The sequence below is a fragment of the Fringilla coelebs genome, assembly GCF_963513975.1.
Source record: "Fringilla coelebs genome assembly, chromosome: 15".
Lineage (NCBI taxonomy): Eukaryota > Metazoa > Chordata > Aves > Passeriformes > Fringillidae > Fringilla > Fringilla coelebs.
The window spans coordinates 4,381,784-4,408,789 of NC_140041.1; the positions used below are offsets into that span (position 1 = coordinate 4,381,784).

At 38.3% G+C, this 27,006-nt stretch overlaps 1 protein-coding gene across 1 annotated transcript in view; it reads right to left on the bottom strand.

Annotated features, from left to right (window-relative positions):
• The window catches only part of DOCK2 (dedicator of cytokinesis 2), a gene marked incomplete at its 5' end in the record, with an annotated part of 159,676 nt that overhangs the window by 95,430 nt on the left and 37,240 nt on the right, over positions 1 to 27,006 (bottom strand). Inside the window, 4 exons of the mRNA XM_084215734.1 lie at positions 1,412 to 1,504; positions 8,025 to 8,173; positions 23,059 to 23,165; positions 23,442 to 23,512. Coding sequence (XP_084071860.1) covers positions 1,412 to 1,504; positions 8,025 to 8,173; positions 23,059 to 23,165; positions 23,442 to 23,512 — 420 coding nt within the window. The remainder of the gene's footprint in view (positions 1 to 1,411; positions 1,505 to 8,024; positions 8,174 to 23,058; positions 23,166 to 23,441; positions 23,513 to 27,006) is intronic.

Here is a 27,006-nt window from a genome sequence, read left to right on the forward strand (position 1 = left end):
TAACCCTTTGAAAAACCTCTAAAATGTCCAATATACACATATGCAGAGGTGCTCATGAACGTAATTAGAAGCAAGGGAATGACATTTTGAAATTCACACTGAATTTGTTCTTTTCAGGTTAAAACAGCTGAAGAAATTACAGTAGATGGGAGGGGGAAAAAAAGAAACAGATTTTCCAAGCCATTTCAATTTACTGTAACCAGCTTGTTTCCTACTGGTTTCCTAATGGAGCTTTTATGCAGGATTAAAACAGCTTCATTTTGCTTTTTCATGTGCTGTTTATGGTATCCAGAAGTACTCCTAAATAGACTGGTTGGGTCATGCACAACACTCATATCATGCTTTCCTTGCACAGAAAACATTTTCCAACGCTCTCGAGAGCTGTAAGGGTCACTGGTCTTCGTTTCAAACCATTTCCTGTTGTGCCCATGGATGTGCCCGAGGGTTCCACATGAACAACAACAGCCTGGAGTTCAGATAAACAGCTACAGAGTTCGGCTAAACAGCTACAGAGATGTCTCAAACCTGCTGATGTACCACCAGGGAGTTCAAAGCACCCATTGGCAAATATTTCCTCTGAGGAACTCAATTAGTCTCCTCAATGATTAGGAGACTAATCATTAGGAGGCACACATGCTCTGGCTGGCAATGATCTAAAACTGTTATTTTCCAATAGAAGCAAAGAGGGAAACACAGGACATTTTAAAAGGCACACAATGTATCTCTTGTGGCCAAAATCATCGAGTAAATGATGCTATGATTTTGTAGAATAAAATAAATCTCCAAAGACAAACCATTAAAAACCATCTTGCCATAAGTGAACACTCTGAAGGGTAAGCTCCACATTCCCAATTAATTCCTTGCATCCTCACAAATAGTCTAAATCCAGAGGAGGACTCAGGAGATGTGTACTTAAATCTGAATAAATTGCAGAACCTGTTCTCAAATATAACTCTTAAATCATGGAACCTTTACAAAAACAACCTCAGGTGAGTGTTTAGTGCCAGCACATGGCCAGATACTTTTTTTCAGTTTTACTCATACAATTTCACTTTAGATTTGTAGAAATACTCTTTTCAATGTCTTAAGCCATGTCCTTTATGCAGGAAAGGTAAAGTTTTCTTCATTTTTTTGCAAATATCAACTAACTTTCTATTTATCATTTGTTCTCTTAAAGAATGCTCAAATCTTACAACTACACTTCAGAAGATTGACTACAGTGTCACAGCTGAATGAAAACAAGAAGGCTTGAGATTTTTTAAATTAAAAAAAAATAATTCACAAGGAATTACTAATATATTCATAATATGCTATATTTTTTGATAATTCACAAATGCTGTATTTGCATTTTCTCCAGAATAACTATAAAATGAGTTTCAAAGCACTGAAAATGCATTACAATATTACTCACAATTAATGGATCTCGTCCCATGGTAATAACAGTTCTGTTCACTGTGCGTAGTAGCTGCACCATTATTTCTTGAATGTGGTGATAAGTTGAAGCCTGCAAATGAAAAAATCAGATTTTTGATATTAAAATCTTATCTCTTTGAAAAGTAAGAAGAAACCAATTATTTCCATTTTGACAGTTCAAGTTGTACAATATAACAGCCCTATTGAAAGATCAACACTAATTTTTCTTGCTCACACTGTTCCTTAATCCCAGCAATTTCAGTGGAATACTTGTGTCCAATTTCAGTCCAATTTCAGTCCAAACTACTTCACAACTGGTTTTTTTTTTTTTGTTTCAAACAGTCACTTCCCATCTCTCACTCAAAGGATTCCTGTTCTCCTCATAACTGAGCAGTCTGTAGCTTAACCCTGGTACAGTTAAATTAAAGCAAATTCTCTCACAGCTCCCCGCTTCTGTCAGTGCTCTCAGGGCAGGCTGGAGCTCAGGAATGTCACAAATAAATAGCTGGCAGTCACAAATACAGAGTTGTTAAAGGAGAAAGTTATCTTCATTTACCTGAGCTGCTCTGGGAGGGCACAAAGTGGACACAGTTGGCCCCAGTTCTGCTCTTGTAGGCTGAAGGAGGTTTGATTATTTACTCTAAAACCCTGAGCAAATGGGAATGACCTTCTGTTCACCAGTTTCATTGACTTTACTCTGATCACTAGACAGCTTGGGAAAAAAGCATGCAACAAGAAAGAAAAAGCCTAAGCAAATTTCTAGTAGAAAAGGATATTTAGCTTACACCAAGACCCTTATTTAATGTCAGAAGTAGCACGAAAGAGCACCACAATCACAGAAGCCATGGTGAGCTCTTAATCAATTTTAGGCAGCTGAGCCCCAGTACTCTCCCAGGAAAAACTGCTTCAGGTGTTGTTTTCCCTCTGAGACAGCCAATGTCTTCTTTTTCTTTCTTCTGTTCTGGTTGCTCTGGATCAGGCCATACACCTCAAAACAGGAACCTTCCTCACACCTGGCAATTTATCCACTGTTACCACTGAGTGCTCCTGGATCCTTTGACTGTCTCAGCTCACATTGTAGTTGAGATGGCCACAATACACAGTGTCCCCCCACAATTTCAGAAAGATTCAACCCACACAGAGTAACATCAGGCCACTTCAGAAGGCTTCAAGCCTCTGCCCTTCCTGTTCCTCAGCCCAGCCCTTTATCCCCTCCTGTTGATGCCCTGCCCCTGTGTGCCCTCTGCTCCCTTGGGTGGTTGCTCAGTGCCCCTGGGCTCTCCATGGCTCAGTGCTGTCAGTGCTGCTCACCTGCTGCTCACAGCTGTGCCCATGGGGATGGGCTGGGCCAGCCCCATCCCAATCACCACAAACCCTGTGCCTACATTTGACAATGACACACACAAGCTGAAGTGATCTCCTGCTTGTCACAGCATTTCAGAAGTTGTTATATTCTATAAATGTACAATGTAGTCACAGAATAATTTGTGTTTGGTGTTTCCTTCTTTAAAATTTCACTTTCTCTGGTACAGTCCAATGTTTATAACACAATTACACTTGAGAGTGGCTGCAATGAAGACACATTTGCTGTTCTTATAACATTGTGTAGCACTGTAATTAAAAAAAATATTATCAACAGCCAAGACTGATAAACTATGTAGGAGCACTTAGCAGAGGGATATAATTTGTTCATTAGTTTCCCATTTTTTTAAATTCAAAGATGAGGGCTCATATATTGTAAGTTCACTTCCACACTTCAGTATGTGCTATACCATAATTAGTAACAGTTCAGAACATTGCATAATGAGTTTTAACATTTAGCCCTGACTCCATCATTAAAGATGAGCTCTATTCTTAATTCACAAGTAGCACATAACAAACCCTTCCTGGAAAGACTATTACATATGCTCAAGCACACAAAGGTTATTTTCTGCTAGACCTTTGAATTTTCAGAGAAACATTAGCAAATGAATTAAAATGAAATAAAATTTTTTCTCTGTGAAGCTGAGACTTCCTTTTTTCTTGATAGTCTTCCTGATAATCTAAGAAAAAATTAGGCATCCATTGAGAAATTAACAAAAATTTTCACACAATATTTCAGCTTTTGTATTACAGCTTCTAGCTTTTGTCTTACAGCTTCTAGCTTCTGCAACATGTGCTTTTTCAGATCATACTTCTCTTCACAAGGATGACATGGGAAAACCCACCATCATTTGGCTTCAGTCCACTGATTAAGCATAAGATTTTTTAGGAGCTAAATTAACTACTTTTATCATATATAAACGTTCCCTTGGAAAACATTAATTGTATTATTCCATTTAATTAAATACAGTGATCAAAAATATTTGTCTTCCCTGTTGAAAAGATTTGCCAAGGTATTGAAGAACCAGAGCTCAGGCTCTGTAGGCAGGTCAGCAGGAGGGAGTGTTCTCACAGAGCTCAAACACCTTCAGGTTCCTTCTTGGGCTGGATGAGCTTGCTACACAGATTAGTTAATAGAAAATCCAAACCAAACAAAATTTCACTCTCTTTTTAAAATATCTGTGCAGGGTAAAAGCAGACAGTGTTTGATTTGGCTTTTATCTTCTATTTAAACTACTACAGGACTGGGACAGGAAAAGCAATTCTGTTGTTTCAAAGTCAACCCTGCACTTCAGATTCTGATGGAGTGTTCATTTATTTGGACAGTGGCAAGCAGGGACTGACTGAATGGCTGTGTGGGAATTACAACATTACACAACCTGTACTTGAGATACCCACTGGGAAACCCTTCTGTCAATTCATTGCAGCTGTCTCTGCTCTGTGCCCTCCCAAACTCTCACCCAGCTCTGCCCTCCTCCCTGGCATGGGGCTCAGTGAGAAACACAGGAGCCCTTGGCACTGAGCACTGTTCAGCAATAACTAAAATTTCATTGCTGCATGATCAACACTGTTCTGGTCACAAATCTAAACCCTGGCACTGTGTGGGCAGCCCCAGAGGAAATGAGCTCTGCACCAGCCAGATCCTGTGTGCTCACTCTCTGGTGCACCCAGTTCTGTAACTTGTATTCCTTCTTTGACACACACTCAAATAAAGGCACATATAAAAGGATAACAATTTCTTTTTTAAACCACAATTCATAATCCTGCATTGTTCTGGCTGAAAAGCCTTTGCAGAAGACCTTAAGGTAATTGGCCCTGAAAGAACATGCAGAATTCCTGACAACTTTCCTTTGAAATTCTCTTTTGCTAAAGCCTTAAGATGTGCCATAAGTTAGGGAAATGCTTAAAATTTCTTTACAATTCTAAAATGCTTCCAGGCTTGTTTGCTAAACAGCTTAAAATGCAACTGCTACCAATTACTGACAATGCACAGAACAGGAAAAGATTCTTCATCTCTCTTGAACTTATAGTCTTAACCACGATTTCACTGTAGATTCCAAGGGAAGGCATTTACCATTACATTTAATTCTGTAAGCACTATAAATAAAAATTGTTCTGATTCAGGAAATATTAAAATATAGCATATCTATCAGATTGGAGACAAAGTCACCTCATGGAGGATTGCCAGACTGCATGAAACAAAGTGTTGTAAAGAGGGAAAAGGGAAGTGGTTTTAATTAAAAGAGAAACAAAAAAATCACTGATTTCACCATGACCTTCATCAATGACTTACTTGCAGTTCTGTATTTCACAGGTGCTTGGAGCACAATCTCAAGAAATGAAGCTAATTAAAGACATGATTAAAGCAAAACAATGCCATTTATGTCCAAAAGTTTTTTGCTGGAGAGGAATCTTAAAATTAAACCTAGGCATCTCACTGAGATGCCCAACAGTGACTGTCTAGTCATAAAAATCAACATACAAAAACAACACAAACCAGAGATTTTAAAAACATGCTGGCTACCTGCAGAACCCAGCAGTGAGGCAGCAGCTGAAGAAAACAGCATTTGAACACAAGGATCTGATGATTCCCATGTTCCCACTTGCTAAACAATGTGAGGCACAACAGTAGAGCAGAGCTGGTAATATCAAAATATCTTTTCCTTTGACAAAGAAAACACATTCTTCAAAAATTCTGTAACTACTTCAAAGATCACCTCACAGTATAAATTTTCACCACATGAAACAGAGCAACTACTGCTGTTTTTTCTTCCCTGTCCTTTGTGTGCCTTCTATTTCTGGTGACTTTCACAGAATAAATGCAATGTAAAAATATCAAAGTTAAGTTTCCAAAAAGTTTTGAATACTAGTCTGAAACAAGGTTTCTCTACTGAGATGGAAAAAACAGAAGAAATAAGGACGAGTCATTGGTGTTATTAATATTTTAACATGATTCTGTTACTAAAGGCTGAAGCTTTCTCCTCCAGCAGGTCAAACCATCCATTTTCTTAGAAGGAGGCTAAGAAATGGTAGGGAATGAATTGTTGAATAGAAAACTGCATTCATCTCAGGGTTCAAGTTTAATCCCAGCTGAAATAATTTGGTTAATTCCCAAACCAATTGTCTGTATCTAGATCCCAGGGAATAAAGGCATCCTGAAGGACACTGCCCAAACAATAACTTGGCCATATGTGAACTCTTTCATTTGTCTACAGGTTACAAAGTATTTTCTGCTGCAAGGCAAACACAGCCTTGAAACAAGAGTTCTCACTTTAGCTGGAAAATAAACATATGTGTTACACTCCAGAGAAATCTGTAGTGGCTCTTAAAGAGAAATGAATCTGTGATCCTTGGATGCTGCTGTGTTCCCTTCCTTTGCTCCTTTTTCCTCCTTCAGCTAAGTCATCTTAATAGAAGATTTTCTGTACTGAAGCAGGATCGTTGTTTGGTTAAAAAAATGAGACAATAATCCATGGATTCCTCTGTCAAGGAAGGACAAAGCTACACATTTGCTGTTGTGGTTACAAAGCCCAGTGTTACAGGTAATGACACATGATTAATATAGTCTAAAATCCATATTTTCTCCAACCAGCAGCTGTATTACCAGAGGCAGGCCATGCATGGACTTTCTGCAACAGAAGCATCTGGTTCTTTTGTTGATATCCCAACTATTCCACAATATTTCTTAGGATTATGATGCCTTTAGAGGGCTCAGCATGTTCTGATACCACTGCTGGACTTAAACTTACCCCCAGGGGCTTTTGTCCCTATATCAGAAATGCAACAGTATTCACTGCAAGCACAATCTATGGATAATGGTGACCCAAACATCTCACAGAGAATCTCCAGTTTATTTTCCTTGAAAGAAACTATTGCAGAGATGCCACTTCTGTTGAACAAATTTCAATGTATTTTTTTTAATGTACGTGTTTTAAATTCTCAGCAATTCTGCTGTTCTGCATAATGTTCTCACTCACACAAAGATGAGCTACAAACCCATATTTTCAGTAGGCTTTAATGAGTCTTTTACATGTCAGCAACTGCTGCTATGGACAGCAACTGTTAAATTCAAAAATAAACTTCATTTAAGTGGTACACAGAGAAAGTATTACTCCATCTTGCTTTACAACTGTGTTTTACCTTTTAAAGGGTAACAAAACTGGTTACTTTGCATTACAGCCTTATGAGATGATAGCTTCAATTTTTGCCCTATCATGCTTTCACCATTTATCTTAAGAATTACATTTCAAATTTAAATGTTCCAATATTTCTTTTGTATCCCCTTGAATCAATCCCTCCTGAACTGCTTAAGTCTAAACCAATGAGGCAAATAGCTCATAATACACATGGAAAGATTGCCCTGTGCAAACTGAAAAGCCTCAGCAGTATCAAAGATTTTTCTGAAATCAAGATATATGCTGTAATGATTTCATTTACTAGGAAATGATCCAGGGAGCCACAGTGAAAAGCTCCTCAAATGACAGCTTGCCTTAGTCCAAAGTCTGCAAAGTTTGAACACATGTTTCAGAAAACTACAGTTGGGGAAAAATCAGCACATATTCACAGGTTAAGGAAATTACAGCTTTCTTAAAGCAATTAATTATGATGTTTTCTCAGAATAAATCCGTCAAATTATTGAGAAGTTTCACTGAATAACCTACTGCTCATTAAAAAGTGAGGGAGTAAAAAGTCAATTCAACATTCTCTCAAATGAGGAAAAAAAAAGAACCACCCAGATGAAAATTTCAGTGTTCCAAAACATCAGAAATCTGATCATGAAACTACAGTCTCCAAGTGAAATATAGTAAGGAGTAATCTGTTTTATCCAGATATTGCTGAAAGCAGAAACCACACCCTATAACATTTGTACACTGAAAAGCATTTCTTTCAGAAACTACAGGGGTTTTTAAAAAGGAGCAAGTTGAAATTTGAAATTTATTCTGTATAATTAAAGTAATTATAGAATAATTGAAAAGTTGTGGTTGGAAGGGACTTTACAAAGTCGTGTAGTTCAAACCCCTGCAGTGAACAGAGACATCTTCAACTGAATGAGGTTACTCAGAAATCAGTATTCATCTTCAACACCTCAACTGCCCTTTGGTTTGAGTTTATGAAAAATAGGAGAAAAGTTCAATTTGCCACTGACTCGTACTAAATATTTGAAAGAGATTAATCATCATCAATAATTTACTTCCTAATCAGCTCAGGCTTTCTACAGACTCAGGCTCTACATCATCATCAATACTTACAGGGTCTTGACAGCTCAGAACCTCCAGGATGCTATTAAGTAATTCAACACAGTACTTCCTCTCCTGCTCCTGGAGCTGCTGATCCTCCTTCTGTTCCAGTAATTCCCTCAGCTCTTTTGTAATCACAGGAAGTAGAATGTCCCTGCATTCTGAAAGAAAGCAAATTGTCTTAACTACAAATACAAATGAAATAATGTGTGCAAAGAAACCCTCCCTCAAACAGCAAAATACAATGTGCTTTAAAAGCCACAGTCCCAGTGTGGAATTGTTGATTTTCCAATCATGCCTCGGGAATATTCCAGACTTGTGTGGTATTTTCATAAGTCAACAGTATTTTCATATGTCAAACCCAAAAGTTCCTGATAAAAATAATTATCTTCAGTTAAATTCTGAGTGCTGTTCAGCTTATATCAAACATATGGGGACAAATTACTTACTTACATACACAGCATCTTGGAATTATTTGTGGTTAAGTAATGGAGGATTTTAGTGCAAGAAAATGACTGTATTTATTAACTTATTTCTGAAAATAAGATTCAAACAGCAGAACAGAACTATGTGCATAATTTTTGAAATGTTTCTTCTGAAGGCACATGAATGAGTGCAGACCAAGAAAAGACTCTGATGAAAGGCCTATCAAACCTGAGATAGTGAGAGCTGTGCATACATTCATCCTTATTTAAATTTAAGGAAGCTGACACAAATATGAAGTTACACTCCCATCTGACATCCACATTGAGTTTTTAAGAGAGAGGTGCTTATAGGACATGTCAGGAGTACAAAATACACACATTTGAAATAACTTTAGTGAGAGCAATATCTATCCAGGAATAAAAAACATAAACCTTTTTAAAAGAATGATTTAGAGCACCTGGACACAGTGCACTCCCTGATGAACAAGGGCAGGGTGAGATATGGTGAAACTTGATCTAATGTGATTTAAAACAAGCCAGGGGTTCAGAATCCTCCCAGAATAAGGGTGTTAGTACAGGAAGACAGAAGGGTGAGAGAAAGAAGAAAAGAAAGAGACAAGGAGAGAGAAGAGGGAGAGAGGGAAAGAAAGAGGGGAAGAAAGAGGGCAAGGGGGAAAGGGGGAAAGAGGGAAAGAGGGAAAGGAATGGAAAGTAGATGATTACTGTCTGAATTTTGCAGATGAAGCAACTGAAGCAGTCTCTGCAGATTATTCTTATTTGAAGTAACAACTCCAAGTTACATGAAGCCAAGAGCTTTTAATCATGTCTAAAGAGCAGCATAATTTCTTGCCTCAGAAAGTGCCTCTACTTTTGGTAACTATTTCTATAACAATTATTGCAAGCTACAAGACAAATCTAACCCAATAACTAAATTACAAACTCACCAGTAAGACAGCACTTAAAGAACACATATCAACACAAGACCTGTTTGAACAGCAGCATAAAAATGAATTTCACAGAGCCTACAGTTCCTTTATGTGCCCAATTCTGCACAGACATGCTGCCTGCACTTCCTGCAGGCCACAGACTCCCCTATGCAGCAGAAACCAAAGGGCTGCTCTCACAGAGCACAGAGTGGAGCCCAGCAGCAGGGGATACCAACCCTCCTAAAGAACTTCTGGGTGGGTTTGTGTTCATGGCACAGAGAACCTCCAGAAGTCAGGACTGGCAGCTTTGGGGTCACCAACTGCAGACAGCAAATGTTATCAGTTTTCTGAAACTGAGATTTAATCCAGTACCTAGCAAACACTTTCTTGATTTGCTCATATGAACCACTTCTAACTAATTGTGACTACAACAAATGCACTGCTATAGCTGTAGCCAAAACTAAACCAAAGAAACACCATTAGCATCAAAAAAAGTTACATGCAATACCTAAAAACTTGCTGAAATGTGATAGGACCTTTTAAATAAAGAATTTATACATTCAATCAACAAATAAGTGCAAGTTATAAAAGAGATTATTAGCTCACCACTCTTGGAAAAGCTAGTAAACAAACTTAAGTTCTGTTTTCATTGTTATCTGTGGAAACTGTCCTTCAACAGTCTAAGGTTATCCAGGGGGGAAACAGTTCCCAGTATCATCAGTTCAGAATTTATTCATCAAGATTCTGACCTCTCCAAAACTATTTAAGCTATATTTTGGATATAGCACTTACTGCTAACCAAGTTCCTTTTAAGTGTAAGAGTCTTGCTGAAAGATGGCACAGGTTTAACAGATTTTAAATGGATCAGATAAAGTAGAAAAATGGAATCCCAAGCCAAGCAAGCAGTTCAGGCTGGATGTAAGGAAAAGCCTCTTGCTCACAGGGACAGCCAGGCAGCAGAACTAACAGGTTGCACAGTCTGTCCTGGAACAACCTGCTCTGACCTCAGAGCTGACCTCATGCTGAGCTGGAGCTGGACTGGACACATTCCCAGATTCTTTCCAAGTATTCTTCAACTGTTCTAGGATCTTTGATTGCCAAAACTGCTAATCAGTGGTAGTGTGGCAGGAGCCTGGTGAACAGCAAATGACCAACTTATAATGAAAACTCAGGAGCTGAACAGAGAAGACAAGGATAGCAAGTAAGTGCCACAACACAGCAAGATATTTACAGGAGATCTTGAATCTCTGCAAAATGGACAGAGACTGTCAGAAAGTTAGGAACAAAGTTACATATATGCCTGTGTACATAAAAAATGACATTTTTGGGGCTTGTTATTTTTTTATTTGTGGACTCAAACATCAAGGTGTCCTATATCAGAAGAGACAATATCAAACTCATTACTCTAAAGACAGGTGAAACACATTTCTTGTCATTTTAATCTCTAGAACTTGCACAGCATCTGTAGTGAGGCATAAAAAACTGTTCCACATATATTTAGCCTGTATGGAAATACACATAGATTAAAATTTCTCTTTTCTGGTCTCCACTGTGCTCCATCCCTTTGCTCCTTTCCAGATTCTCTGACTGTGTGCAGGATATGCTGAAGGAATGGTTCAGCACCAGCTAAATCCCACATTTCTCTACAGCATTGTGGATCCCATACACCAGGCAAACCTTTGGCAGTAAAACTCACCTGCATCCCCCTCCCTACCCGAACTCTGCAGTTACAGCAGAGTTCTACCCATGGCAACACTTTGTGCCACAAGTTCTCTGCTCTCAACCTGCTCTGTATAAATGACACTTTGAATAAGGATTCATAACAGACACAGTAACAGCTAAACTGATTCAACATGAAGATGAACATATTTAGACAAACACATTCAACCTTTAACTAATCTGCAATGACACATAGAAATGCAGATTCCAAATCAGCAGCATGTGAGAAATTCAGCTGGCAACTCTTTCCCCATAACTACCATTCTTAAAAATACTGCTTGAGAACACTTGCACTTCAAAAGGCATCAGTAGGGAGTGCTATGCTAACAGGCTGCTCTTAACAGCAAAGTTCAAAGTCACATCACATTATGTGACATCTCAGCCACTTTTCACCTCTCACAAAGAAGATGGAAGGTTCTTTGCACATTCCACCTCACATCTGCCAGGATAAACATACTTATTGCTCTCACTCCTTCAAAATAATATCCAGCTCAATTTTAAGCTATTAGATGTCCCTTTGAACTGTCTGACAGTTAGCAAATACAAAAATTCCTTTGGGATAGCTTTCAAAGTTACCAGGAGCAAGTGGATAATAAAACCTATACCTAATGAGCTTTATTTCAAAAGCAAAGTAAGAGACTAAACTGAGCAAAGTCATTGGCAAGAGGAATCCTGTCTTCTAGATAAAGTAATTTTTAATTTGTCCTCATATAGAAAATAAATCCCTAGGATTCAAAGTAAGTGTTATGGGTGTATTAATCACCAAATTACACCTGACTTCACATGCCAGGGATGCCCATTTGATCAATAATCAGGAAAGAGAGACGAGATCATAATTCACAAGTTGCACCAAACACCTTAAAGAGGAGTGGGAGCAAACCATATTGAATTTGAAACTCCTCCATACCAGCCTTCAGAGGTCACTTAAAGCTTCCTACCAGAATGCAAAATGCCTGCTGCTGTCTATAACTCATTTAAAACCCACACACACGTATTTTGGTGAAAGAGTCAAGTCTTTGACATAATTTGTCTCCCATATAGAGCCATTTCCTACTCTTTAACCATGGAGAAGGCAGGGCTTCTTACATAGACCAAATTTTCTCAATGTACTGAGAGAGCAGCTGAGGCAGAAGGTGCAATTGGTTTCCTCCAGTTTTTACAGCTAATTATTCTGCAAGCTTCACTAATCCCAGCTGTACTTGGCAATATAAATCAAGATTGGATCCATATTTGATATATATAGAATCTGCTAAAAGGACTTAACATATGCAGGTGATCAATTATTTACAGGGTATTTTCCAATGTGAACAATGTTGAAGTGTCAAGCTACATGGAAATTCAAAGGTTGCTTCACTCTTCTTAGCTATATTATTTCATTAAAAAAAAACCTTTCCATTAATACGAATATGAAATAAAATCAATAGATTTTAGTCAGATTTTTTTAAATGTTAATTAGTTTGGTTAATATTAATGCTTTATGTCTATATTTTTTGACTGGCTGCAAGCTTAACTCAGCTTGTAACAGGAGAATTACTTAAGTTTGTAATACAATTCTGGGACATTATTCATAAATAGAAGAAAAGGAAAAACTAATTAGGTTTTAGAAGATCCCTACCAGTTAAAATCATCCCATAGGAGGATGAACTTCCAAGATATTCTGAAAAACACATAGAACTAAAGCAACTGGAAAAAACTAGTATTTGTAGCAAGGTAGGCCTGATCTCAGCCCAAGCCTGCAGGTGGACTAAAATAAATATAAACCTGTAACTGCTTCCTTGTATCTTTAAAAAAAAGCGAAAACTATTTCAGTAGGACATCACATAAAATATTAAATTCTTGTACTATCTTGGGACAAAGAAAAGGTTATTGAACCAGTATATAAATTTCTGATTATAATACTAAGGTATCATTGCACAAGTTATTTAAGGAAAATGAGCCAAGTGATTCTTTAAACAACAGCAATTCACTAGCCTGGGAAAAGGAGAAAAAAATAAGAAAATAATGGAAGACTGTAATTGGAAAAATAGCTAAAAGAAAACTTTATGTTGCAGTTGATGATTTAGGCTCATCACTGGATGCACCCTGAGCAAGGCTGCAGATGGCACTGAACTGTGCTCCAGGCAGGAGGGACCTGGGGGTGCTGAGGACACTTGAACATGGCCCAGGTGTGCCCGAGGCCAGGGGGACCTGGCCTGTCCCAGCCAGGGTGTGGCAGCAGGAGCAGGGCAGGGACTGTCCCTGTGCTGGGCCCTGCTCTGGGCACACCTTGAGGGCTCTGCCCAGTCCTGGGGCTCTCAGGCAAGAAAGGCACTGAGGGGCTGGAGCCAGGCAGGAGAAGGGAATGGAGCTGGGAAGGGGCTGGAGCTCAGTCTGATGGGGAGGGGCTGGAGGAGCTAGGGGGCTCAGCCTGGAGAAAAGGAGGCTCAGGGGGGATCTTCCTCCCCTACAACTCCCTGAGAGTGTAGAGAGGGTGTTGCTCTGTCAAGTAGCAGAAACTGCCCCAGGGGTGTCCAGTCCTGGCCCAGGCTGCCCAGGGCACTGATGGAGTCACCACCCCGGCAGAGATTTAGAAGATGGGTGGATGTGGGGACATGGTTTAGTGGCAGACTTGGCAGGGTTGGGTTTACAGTTGGACTCATTCTTAAGGGTCTTTTCCAACCTAAACAAATCTCTAAGTCTGTGATGAAGCAATTCACATTCTCACACCTCCTTCCATGCCCCAGGAAAGCTCAAGACAGACAAGGGAGAGACATGGAGAGGGGAAGATGCCTATTTAAATACTAGCTGCTTTCTTTTTTGTTTGATAAATAATGTAAGAACATTGCCAGCAATCTATTCTTTAATGTTCAAAAGCATGAAAAATCCCAACTGTTTAGTCTAGCTGCCCCAACTTTTATTTGAACACATAAAACATCAACATGGAGTTTGAGCATCTTGCATTTTCTTCATCAAGGTCTGTCAAAAGATTTAGTATTATGCATATTCATCAATCCCAAATTCCAAGCCACTTCTTGGAGAGGCTCCCTGGCAGCACCTTCCTGCATAAGGACAAGTAGATCCATTGTTGTCCAAGATTAAGGAGTTATGTGTTTCCTATTTTGGGCTTAAGTTGGATTTTTTTAACCCTTCTATTCACATTATTCCCTTTGGAAGATACCTAATGATTTCTTATGTACCAGGTAAATGAAATTCAAACTCTTAAGTCATTAATGCAATCATGTCATTAAAAAAGACATTTGGGTCTCCTTCAGCAAAAATCACAGACGGGTTTCATTCCTGACTGCCTCATACGTGCAGCCAAAATGGTAATAAAGATTTAACACCACTTTTGTCTCCCTTAGGAAACACTTCTCTTGATTCCCTGGCATGCCTGTAGTCATATCCATCTGTTAGGATGGCTTCATGCCCACTTAAAAACTGGCATGCCAATTTAATAAGGACATAGGTGTCATCTGAATACAGATTTAGAACAAAGCCTTAAAAATAAAGCCAGTGAACAACATTCTTTCAATGAGGTGAGACTTCTGATGGCAGCCAGTGCTCAATTAAAGCATTGTGCTTCTTCACAAAGGACATCTGTTCACAACTGCAGCAATCTTTCTGTTAAAAGTCTTCCCTCTTTGTTATTTTCAATTTAACTCTTTAGTTTACTGGGAAGGCCCAGAATAATGATTTTAAAATGGTATATTTTTCATTCATTGTTGAATCCTCATTAAAATTTCACAGCTTAGATAAGAGCCACAGAAAGGAAGGTACCGCAGGTTGTCACAGACATATTTTCTGAAAATTCCCTTCACCAGGATTTCTTCTCCTGGGAAGCTGAGATGCCTCAGAGAAAAAGGAAAAGAATATTTATCTGATTTGCTTTTCCTGTGTTTTGCTGCTTTGGAATGTGGTTGGATATTGTTAATCCAACAGGTGAATGTTTTTTACTTAATGACCAATCCCCATCTAGCTGTGTCAGGACTCTCCAGAGTCACGAGTTTTTCATTATCATTTTTTGTAGCCTTCTGTAAGGATCCTTTATTCTTTAGCATAGCATTCTTTAATATAATATAATATCATAAAATAATAAATTAGCCTTCTAAGAACATGGAGTCAGATTCAATAATTTCCTTCTTCGTCCTGGGAACCCAGAAAATACCACAGCAGGTCACCTACAGATTCTGACAGCACTGCAAGATGCAAATTCTCTTTGTGCCCTTTTGGAACCTGAAGGAAGGAGAAACACAAGATCCTGTGAGACCAGCACTCAACAGCTGCTGGCAGCTCAGTGTCAGCAGGTGAGGCAGGACACAGAGCAGGTCCAGCACAGCACTGACCCCAGGAGCAGCTGCACTGGTCTGCACCTGCCAGCTTCCAGGTGTGTGTTCAAGTGTCCCCACTTGTGAGGGCTGAGCAGTGCCAGGCACTCCAGGGCAGCCAGGACTTCCAGCACAGCCCTGCTCTAGCCAAGACAGCATTCCCAGCACTTGGTGCCTTTTCCAGCTCTCAGGCTTTGCAGGCTGCCAGGCAGACACAGCCTTGTCAGCACATCCTCTCTGGCACATTCACATTCTTTTAGGTCCCTTCCAACCCAGGCCATCCTACGATTCTGTGAATTTTCACATTTCCTCATTTCATTTTACTGATGCCCAATATATGTCATTATCAAGTCCTTTAATGCATTTTTGATCTCTCTTTTCTATTTGAAGTAATTGTAAACCACGTTTTACACATCCATTTAGAAGTTCATTGTTAAAACTAGTTCACATAACTTGATTTCCCTCCACGTACAAGATTTTTTAAAAATGTAACTACAAAAATGGGTAAAGTCTAACAAAAGCATGTCTCCTACTCATCCATAAACAAAAGTAATGGCTTTAATCCACATATGTTCATCACAAATGTATGATAAATACTTACAGATATGTTTATGCCATACTCATCTATATCAAAACATTGCAGCAACAGAACTGGCAAAAGATGAATGCGTGAAATATAGGACTTGAAGTGATGCTTTAGAGGTAATGTACGCCTGAAAAATGCCCCAATAAATAAATTAACTAAATGCAAAATTCAAGACTGAATCTACAGGATAGACTGGGTTTCTATACAGAACCTTTTTAAAGAAATAATTTCCATTTTTCCCAGTAGCTAAAAACTGCAGAGTAACATGCATGAACTATCTCCAAGTTCAAGTATTTTAAAAATGTTTCGAAGCTGTGTTGAACACAAGGAAGGGGAAAAAATCAGAGAAAACCCCTACAAAACCCCAAAAATTTAGGGTTAGGAACTCTTGTCAGTAGGAACCAGATTCTAAGATCATAATAGCAAAAATCAATATCTGACACTCAATCCTGACCATAATAATTAAACTGAAAGATGCTCAACCAGAAATTACTCCTCCTTCTGCTTTTTTTTTTCCCAAACCTTTTTCTTACTAATCCTGAAGGCAAAATTGACATACTATATCAACACAAACAAGCACCAATATTCAATTTCTGAAATGAAACCAAGAATTTCACAAGTAAAACTCAGTAATGTACATGAGTTGGGAAATCAGTGTGGTTAGGGGTGTGTGCAAGTACTTCTCTTGTTTAAAAGTAATTGAATAGAAAGAGTTCTTCAGTGAGGAAAAAAAATTGCTACAGTCTCAGCATTTCTTTTGGCATCTGGCAAATTAACCCCTGGTGCTAACATATGTCTGTTACTGCTGTTCTTCCAAAATCAGCAAGTGGTTTGCATATGCTGAACATGCAGCAGCTGTGTCTGGAGCCACAGCAAGCACAGGGCCTGCATTTCCAGCCAAGACAAACCCAATTCCCACCCTGCCAGTGACCATCTGTGTGCCCTACTTAGAGCTCCTGCTCTTTGGGGTGATCTCAGTTCTGCTACAGCACAAACCCCTCTGCAGGGCTGGACCATGAGGGAATGCAATGTCCAAGGCACCACTATCAAACATACACCTTTCATCGTGTGTTGAAGCACTTTATATTCATTTCCCACCAATAAAAACCAGTTATCTCAAGGCTATTCATTTACAAGTTTCAGCATAATGTTGAGGCCTCAGCTCTCTTCACAGAGAGCAGCAGGCACAAGTTTCCCAATGATTTTTCCTGGGGAAGGCATTGAGAAGCTCAGAGAAGAAGAGAAAACAATTCTAATCTTTATTCACTGCTCCTGTGGTTTTTGCACATGTGGAATGTGTTACAGAGATTGTTTTAGTTAATTTAGTTACAGAGAGTGATTTAGTTAATTAGACACAGGTGAAAGTTGTTTTGAGTGATTAGCCAATCATTCAAAGCTGTGTCCTGGCTGTCTCAGACACTCAGGGGTTTTCTTTAGTGTTCTTATAGTATAGTATCTCTTTAGTATAGTTATAATGTAGTATTAGTGTAATATAGTATGGTTTTAATAAAGCAATTGTTCAACTTTCTGAATCATGGAGTCAGATGCCAATCATTCCCAATGATTGGGGCTCCCTGCATTTGATATAGAGTCAGTAAATATTCCAGGCCCAGCTTAGAATAAACATCTAGCTCCAAATACTGTAAACTCAGCAACACTAACTGCAATAAAAACTCCATGTGATTTATGAACAACTATATCTTAATTTGTTATTTTCTCAGAAACAGAAAGATGGTGGGAGAATTTTGGCAGTTTCCTAAAAATAAACAAATGAAACAGTAACTCCTGAAAAGTAGTTTTACATAGAAATTAAACAGTTCTAAGAAAACCTCTACACAACAGGGAGAGAATAATCCATTACATCCTACTAAACAGAGTGACAGATATGACAGGAGACAGTTTCTTGCATCATAAAAGAGACTCTAAAATCCCATTAGAGGTATTTATATGAGACAAGGCAACCATTTCTGTCATTTTGACATTTTAAAATAATAAAATATCAAATAATCTAAAAGCAAAGTGTCAAAAATTAAGCAGATTTCTTGCCCTCTAACTAAAAAGGACTTATTATTTTCTAAAGACAAAACTGTATAAAAGTCTGCTCACACATGCTGTTAGAACATTCCTAAATGCCACGGTGAAAGTGCACAAGCAGTGGAAAGCATCCATCATCCTGCACTCAGCCCCTCAAACACCTGCACCCCCATAACCTCTCCAAGCTGTGTTATAGTTGCAGGGTGGGAACAAGAAATCAATGCCTCTACAAAAAATGGCAATGTAATTTAAAGGCTTCTAAAAGTGCTTTAGTGCTGCAAGGCCTTTGAAGATCAATTACAGCAGAGGTGCATGGGACCATTTCCCATCTGATGAAAGCACTCCACGAGCCTACAGTAGAAATTTTGAATACCTGGGAATACCCAGCAATAAATTCAGTTTACCCTCAAGGTTTCCAACTTCAGGTTCATGTGTGACTTATTTAATAAAGGCAAATTTCAGTGACTTTAAAAATTTTTTTCTAAAACACTTTCCCATGTTTTCACAAGTCTGCTTCTTTAGAAAATTCTGTGAATATCAATGGGTCAAAGAAGAGAAATGCCAATATATGCAATCCAATTGAATTGTAAAGATAACACCTCTGGGAATGGATGTAAATTAATTGTACAACTGCAATGAACTACCTGCAAAGAGACTAAAGTCTGGAGAAAAAATGGATAACCCGAAACATACCAAATTAATAGACTTCACTGTAATTAGCAGTGTAGTTAAATATATTCCATATTCATGGCAGAAAAAAATACTACCTGTTCTAGATAAATGTGAACTTTAGTTAATGATACTGTTGGCAATCTTACCTTAATTATCATGCTGCATCCTATTCTGAGATAGCCTACATGTGCTTTCATTCTTGTTAATGACCTTCCAGCTCATTGAGTGCAGTAATGAATCAGGCAGTGTCTACACCCCACACACACTTGGTTCTCTACACAATTAATTTGAAAATCAATTGTATTTAATGTACAGCAAAAAAAGCACCTTTAGAATTTTCTATTTTAAACCACAGCATTGTAAATGAAAATAGATTTGCTATTTACCAAGCATGGTATTACAACAGCATGGTACATAAATGTTTTCATACTGCTATAATATTATATAATAGTAGCTCTAATAATAATGTAATGATATTAAATTTTATATCATATAATGATACAGATATTTAATTGTGTATTGGTCTTTTCACATTTTTCAGTGCCTGCACTTAAATATAATGTGGACTATGGTATCATATATAGTATATATATATATACAGAGAGAGAGAGAGAGAGAATATATATACACACACTATATATATATACACACACACATGTATTATATATACTATATTACCCTATATATACTATATTACCCCTGTGGTAATTACAATGTTAAGGTTGAAAACAAAACACAAATTCAAATAATCAAAAATATAATTTAGATTAAAAAAACACCCTATAATTATTAAAAGGATGATTTTCTGCCATTAGTAATGTAGGGGCAGTTGGGTGAAAGGAAAGGTATAAACATCATTACCAAACAGAGAAACTCCAATATTAAATACCCTAAAGGATACTTGGGTGACAGCACTGAGGAGCATTGTTAAGTGGCCATTCGTTGTTAGTGGAATGGCAGCTTCATGGAATTGTCTCAGGAAAAGGAAAATATATTTGCAAGAGTCTGTTTGGCCCTGACCAGGTTGCACCAAGGATCGTGTAAAGGCATGTCTGCTACTCCAGTAAGAAAAAAATAAAATAGAAGAGCAAAGTTGTCAGTTTCAGGCATTTTAAATTCTAAAATAATGACAATTCTAAATCCTACATTACCAGCAAGGAGCTGTTTATTCTGTCACTTCATCAAACTACTGACATGCAAAATGTTTAAATGAATATTTTCTAGTTAGCAAAAATATTCTCTTGTTAGTACTATCATAACATAAGTCATGACATCGCTAAAACAGTATGTCATGATTAAGCTAAAACAAACAGAGTAGATTTTAGTTTTATTTTAAAATGACAGCAACTTGATTTCTCTATTTTGGGCAAGTGTTTCTTCAGAAAACTTCTCTTGTTTTAATCTAATATATGAAAAAAAATCAATCTATTTCTCCAGACTCCTCTAAAAGGAGCACAGCTAAATATATTTATATAATTATATAGTAAGTATTACTATATTAAGTAACACAATAAAAACATTTTAAGGTAGACCTTGTCACTGACGTGTTTTATGAAAAATCCTTTCCTTAGGATTTTTCCTCCTGAGAAGCTGAGAGGCCTCAGGAACAAAATGTGAACAATGATTTTCTGCTGCTGTGGGATGCAACAGGTGGATCTGGGATTGGTCTCATGGGGTTGTTTCTAATTAATGGCCAATCACAGTCCACCTGTCTCAGACTGTCTCAGTCAGTCTGAGCCTTGTTCTTCATTCCTTTTCTATTCTTAGCCAGCCTTCTTGTGAAATCCTTCCTTCTAGTCTTTTAGTATAGTTTTTAATATAATGTATATCATAAAATAATAAACCAAGCCTTCTGAAACATGGAGTCAACTTTCTCGTCTCTTCCTTCATCCTGGGACCCCTGTGATCACTGTCACAAGACCTTGCACATGCAATCCCCACAAGCACATAAACAAGCTGTTAATTTTTACATATCATGTAGCGGATACACTTTAGCTGCCAATTACTAGTGCAGCTTTCGGTCACAATACACAGACATGCAGGATATAGGTGAAACAGCAGGGCTGGCAAATCAGTCCAGTGTGATTTGCTGCTTGGTTCTGCTGTTAAGTGTCTGATGTTAGCAAAAAGGGTGGAGAGTTTTTGGCCAATACTTTTTTTTTTATCTACAAATTTAAGACTAAATGAATTCACTAACTACCTGTCAGGGAAAAATTAAAATGTATTAATTATCTGGTCAGCATTATGCAAAACCCACCATTTATCGGTTTTATAAAAGGTCCCCAGAATTAAAAATCCTCCTAGCAAAATTTCTTATTCATTATTACCTAAAAAATACAGAAACAGAAACCATGTCCTCTTTTTAGAATTCACAATGCATCCTGAGGTAGACATATCCCACGACAGACCAGCTATTTATTTCAAGACATCAGACAAGCTGCATTTACAAGCAACCAGCAATCTATTATTATTATTTATCTGCAGTAGTAAAAGCTTTACAGAGTATTTTGCATTAACAGACCCCAGCTAGAGGAAGGGCCTGTTAAACACATGAAACAAGCACCACACTAAGCATGCTATAATGAAAGATTCTTGGGAATCCAAATCTCTTTTCTCTTCTGGAACACACAGGGGGTGGAAGAAAGGAGTTGTAGGATGTACACTAGTGAATAGAACTGTGAAGCACAGTTATTGTATGCTCAACTGTTTTTCTTCTCAATATTTGTTAGGGTTTATTCTTTATTATACAAGCCTGGGATCTGCTGTCCTGACCATCACTCCTGATCTGTGAACAAATAACAACTGAGCTTCTTTAAAGAAAAACTATTGAACCAAAAAAAAAAAAAAGTTTATCGCTTACACCTAATTTCTCAGTATTAAACACAGAGTAGCTGACTGAAATCCAGTAAGATCTAGAGTTCAGGAGAGTGCCTGATTTATACCCAAGAGTCTTTCACTCTTGTGAAAGGATATTTCTCCTTCTGGTCTAAATTCTGCTCACCACGAGCAGCACAGATAAAACTGAGTCTGGCACTTCTGATTTTAGAAGCAGCAGCAGTAAAGGCACCTCATAGTGCAATGATGTATCAGACTCTGCTTGTAAAACAGAAATAAAGTCAACTACCAGAGCAAACTGGGAATGCAGGACAAGAACTGTTTGAAAATTAATTAGAATCTGCTCTTAATAGTTTAGATCAGTGTCTGGAGATACCTAAGCTGCAGCTACTTGTGTTTCATCAATTCAAAGCAAACATGAATTCACACATAGTTTAAAAAAATCACAGCTGCTGACCATGAAACTATTAACATAAAGATAAGTTAAAATATTACTTAATTTAGCCTAAACATTGAAACCACCTCACTATTTTCTTGACTTTTTTTCTCAGGAAATCAACAGTGGCCTTAAAACATAGCAGACACAGCTAGTTATTGTTAAAGCTTACAATATACAATTCAGTCTCAATGGAATACAACACAGGTCTGAAAATAAAGTGTAATTTTTATCTGTCCTGGCTAGTTTGAACTCCATCACTCTCCTGGCAACTCAGAATGAGGTGAGCAAAGCAATCCTCTCTCAATCTACTCACACAGAGCACTATTTGCAAGCCACTGTTGTACTGTCAAGTTCCTGGAATCATTATCTCTAAGCTGTCAGAAATTGCAACTCATCTGAGGAGTCTGTGCGCCTTTCAGATTCTGAAGGTTATCTACACAGCAAAAAGGTGCAGAGAGAGAAGCAACCATCCAGTCCACAGGAGAGGAGTCAGAACACTTGACACTGAGATGAAACTAATCATGTAAAACTTGGCTACTCTGATAGGATTTCTTCAGCAAAAATTCATTTCTCATGATAATATGAAGGAAAACTGAGCACAATGGTGATAAAGGCATTTCAGTATCATTAACACTCCTGAGAGCTGAGAAAGACACAAAGTTCTGGTAGAGGCTGCGAAGCACTGTAATTCCTGTAAGTGGAAATGCTGCATTGCAGCTCAGGGTACCACAGCACAGATATTTTTTTGCCCTCCTTCCAGGTAGAAGCCTTATTGAACATCTGTGTTCACAGGTTTCACTTCCTGTTCCTATTCCATTATAGACTTTAAAATGGGTTGAAAGGGTATATAGCTCACCCACCTAACCACTATAACATCAGAACACCACACAAAACTGTTCCTCTGAGCCCACCTGTTCCTTGCTCTAGGCCAGCAACACTCTGTACATCCTGTGGAAAGAGTTGAATCCCCTCCAGAGCCCAGGCTCCTGGCATTCACACTCTTTCACTATTTGTTTCACTCCATTTCAAACGCGAATTGCACAACACGTAAGTCACTGAAAATTTTCACACATTTTTTCAAAGCCTCAGAGGCATTTTGTATTTACCTTGTTTTTTAAAAAGGTTGCTGCGTACGATTTCCTTCATGGACTGCACTTTCTGCTTCTGTAGTTTCACTGGTGGAATGCAAGTGTAAAATTCATAGAGTAGTTGGCTGCATGAAAAGGAAAAATGTCATAAATACCATACAGATGAATTCATCAGGTGTTAATAAGAACAAAGAGCAAAAGATCACATATTTCTAAACATTTATGGCTTTTTAAGACTTAAATTTATTTATATATCATGACTATTGACAAATGACCAGTAACAAACATATCCAGGCACCCAGCAGTGTCTTTATCAGTAGGAACTGGTGTAGCTTTGTGGAACTAAACTGATCTATAAGAATTAATTGCTGACAACTAGGAAATGTTCAAGAGTGACTCACCTCAGTAGCTTGGCATCAAAAACCATTTCAACATCGTGAAGAACTGATGGTATGTACTTCAAGGCAGCAACCTGCATTGACAGACAGATCATGTGAATCCTGTGTGTTTATACATGCACACAAGCAGCACAGAGCACACCACTGAGACACAAAACAAACTGATAAACTCGGACTTCTTTCCCCAGACTGAAATTTTACATCACATTTGAATAAATTTCATCACAGAGCTGCATATACCAAGGATGAACAGAGGAACTTAACTTTGCCACAGTTCCAAGTGGATCTGACTCCTTTTGTGAGAGTTAGACCAATCCAAGCAGTGAAAAGGTCCAGGCTTTGTAGATTATCTCCTTGCAGACCACTAAAAGGGTCATTATGATACAAGTAAGTAAACCAGGCATGGATCAAAGCAGGAGCTGTACCAATTCCATGCCAGAAATGAGCCATGCAGGAGGCAGAATTCAGGGTAGCAGTCACCCACCCGCCCTGATGCCAATTTCCAGAATAGATGAAAAGGGGTGTCATGTCCCCACCCAACCATCTGCAGCCAAGCTGTGGGGTGGTTTATCTCCTATCAGGTCCTGTTTTGACAGCACAGTGGGATAATCAAACCTTACCATGACAAGGCTAAGAGACAAGTTACTCTTCTTACATGGACAAGAAAAGTTCAGCAGGCAATTTCAGGCTCAAAATCCCCACTTACACTTAAGGCTAGTATGCATAAAAACTAACTTGCAGTACTTTACTTAACTGAGCAGCTTTAGGGTGTAAATTCCTACTAACATTTTTCTAAAATCTAAATTACAGTGATGTGACACCTTCTATTACTGATCAATCTGATAGAAGCCTATGTAGGTTCAATATTTCCCTTACCTGTACACAGGAAGCTCCCTGTAAAAACTTAGTCTCTTTCTTGAGAGTAGAGGGTTTAGAATGAAGACAATCAGAGCACAGCTTTCTGTGGCTCTCTTTTAGATCTTTTAAACACAATAAAGCTATAATTTTATTTGTATGAGCTTCCACTGCAGTAGCCAATTAAAAAAAAACAACCAAAAAACAAATTATGGCTTGATTGAAAAAGAGAGTTTAGTCTGCAGCACGAGTGAATACAGTATTTCAAAGAGACTCAGTGCTGGTTTATGATACCTTCAGATAAAGTCATTCGCAGATCTCATCCCACACTCATACACAAACCTAGAAAGGTCAAAGAAGTGTATAAAACCTCTTGCAACTTCAACAGAGATTGTCCCTTCTACTGATCTTGGGAAATCCTGGAGCTATTTAAAGCACCCAGACAAACACCTGTGTTGGCTGGAAACTGCCTCCAGCTTTAATTCAAACAGGTGCTGCTCCTTGCTTTTCAAGCAACAGATACTGCATGAAGAGACTGCTGTAAAATGAAATTCAGCAGCATCTGAATTTCATTTTCCAGCAGTTCACAGCTACTGTGAGGATATTTGATAAAAGATAGAGCCGCCAGTGGCTGCCAAATATTTGAAGCAGTACTTCACTGACACCTGGACAATTGTGCTTTGACTTTCACATATTCCCTGTTCTGCACTTGCATAGGAGGGAAGGATAGAGATGCAGCTTCTCTGCAGATCCAGTCGAAGTACAATAATGAGTATATCCCCTGCACTATTTTAGACTCCCAAGTTTCATTTGCAATAATTGCTCTAAATGATGCACTATGGACACAATTGAGCACTGCCCTTTAATGAAGTCATAAAAATCTCCTAGTCAGCAGTACAAGATGTTCTGCATTCTTCAAACCTTAAGAGATTAGTTTTTTAAGCAGGATACTGATAAACCCACAGCACTGCAGAAAATTATTTCTTACATATACAATGTACAGTTAAATTTATTTTAACCTTTACTCCTGACCAAGCTTATTTTTAGCTGCCCTCTTTTTGCAGCATTACATTATACATATTCATGAAATTTGAGTACCCATGAGATGAAAAGTACATTCGAAGAAATCACTGGTGCTCTGTTTCTTAATCTAATTTTACTTGCCATCAAGGCAACTTTAAGAAGTTACTGTGCCACCCCCTTTATGCATCACAAGCAAAGCATCACTATCAGGACCTTTACAGGCTTATTCTCTCATAAGAAAAATCTACTGAGATGCATAAAGTATTTAGAATCTACTGCAGCAGTAGGGTGGGTCAAAATTGTGTAGAGAAGAATGAGAGAAATGCAGCAGCTTCATATTCCATTATTTTTCATATTTTTCAATGCCACAGACAATTTCATTTTCTATGTTTCAGTGACCTTGAGAACATGTCATCTAAGGTTTCTGAAAGCACGCAGAGCACAGGGAGTTGTGTTTTCTCAAATCAGTGCCTAGGAGCGAGCTGGGGAGAGCTGACATTTGCAGCAGACAGGACCATCTGTAGGTCAAACGTGGTGTGTCAGCTGGGGAACAGAACAGTTGGGAAAGGAGCAAGGGCTTGATTTGTGAATTAAGGTTGAGAGCACAAGCTGGTCAATGAAAGGGCACACTCACAGATTACAAATCAGAATTCAATGGTAGGACAATCTAAAAAACATGTCTTCTGAAATTTAAAAATCATTCATTCAATTTATTCCCCAGGAATAGAGGGTGATTTAAACAGACACAAAACACATCCACTAAAAATGATGCTTTTTTCCCTGAGTGCTCAGACAAAGGATTGAAGGTATTGGTACCTCCCCTATTCCCAAGCCTCCCTCCACCAAACCCTTTGCGGTTTCTGGAGACTGGTTTCCAGATTTTAAGGATTCTCTCCCCAGAAGTACAGTCTTCATGAAGAAAATATCTCTAAAGTCTACAAAAGTCATCAGTAATGGATACAGAAGAGCAACTGATACATGCAACCAAGCTGTAACATCATCCCTACCAAAAGAAATTAAAGAAGGCTTACATTTAGTGCCTAGAAAGCCCTATCACTATAAGGACAGTGTAATTATGAACTAATTGTTTTAAAAAATTACAAGAAAAATCTGGTAAAAACCTCTTTAAAGGAGGAATCCTTACCCTGCATCTGCACCTTGATTCTTGTACTGGCATAATTAAATCACTCCAACATCCACCTCAAGGACCAGCCTTACAGAGCACCACAGCAGGACCTGCACCCAGGCCACCCTGCAGCTCAGATGGCTCCTCTTAAATATCAGCGGGAAGGAATATTGAAAATATATTCCTCATTGTAGTTAAATGATTTCATGCAACGCTGAAGTTGAGAAGCATTCTGTCTGCATCTTTAAACAAAAAAGGTAACTTGACCAACTCCAGAAGTTTTTTTAAAAAAAGGCTAACGTGGATTAATATGTACATTTCCAGTTTGCCAACAGTAAATTAACAATTCAGTCTTCAGCTGTTCAAAGCCTATATAATCAGTACAGAAAACAGAACCAGATATCTGTCCTTCCCAAAGCTCAGGCACTAGAGAAAGACAAAGCCTCAACCCACTTCAGTCAGCCTTAGAACAAGGACTGATGAGATTTTTTTACTTTTTGTAATTGTATACAGCATTTAACAGATCAGGAAGAAAGATATCACTCAGTAGATAAAGTTAAATTG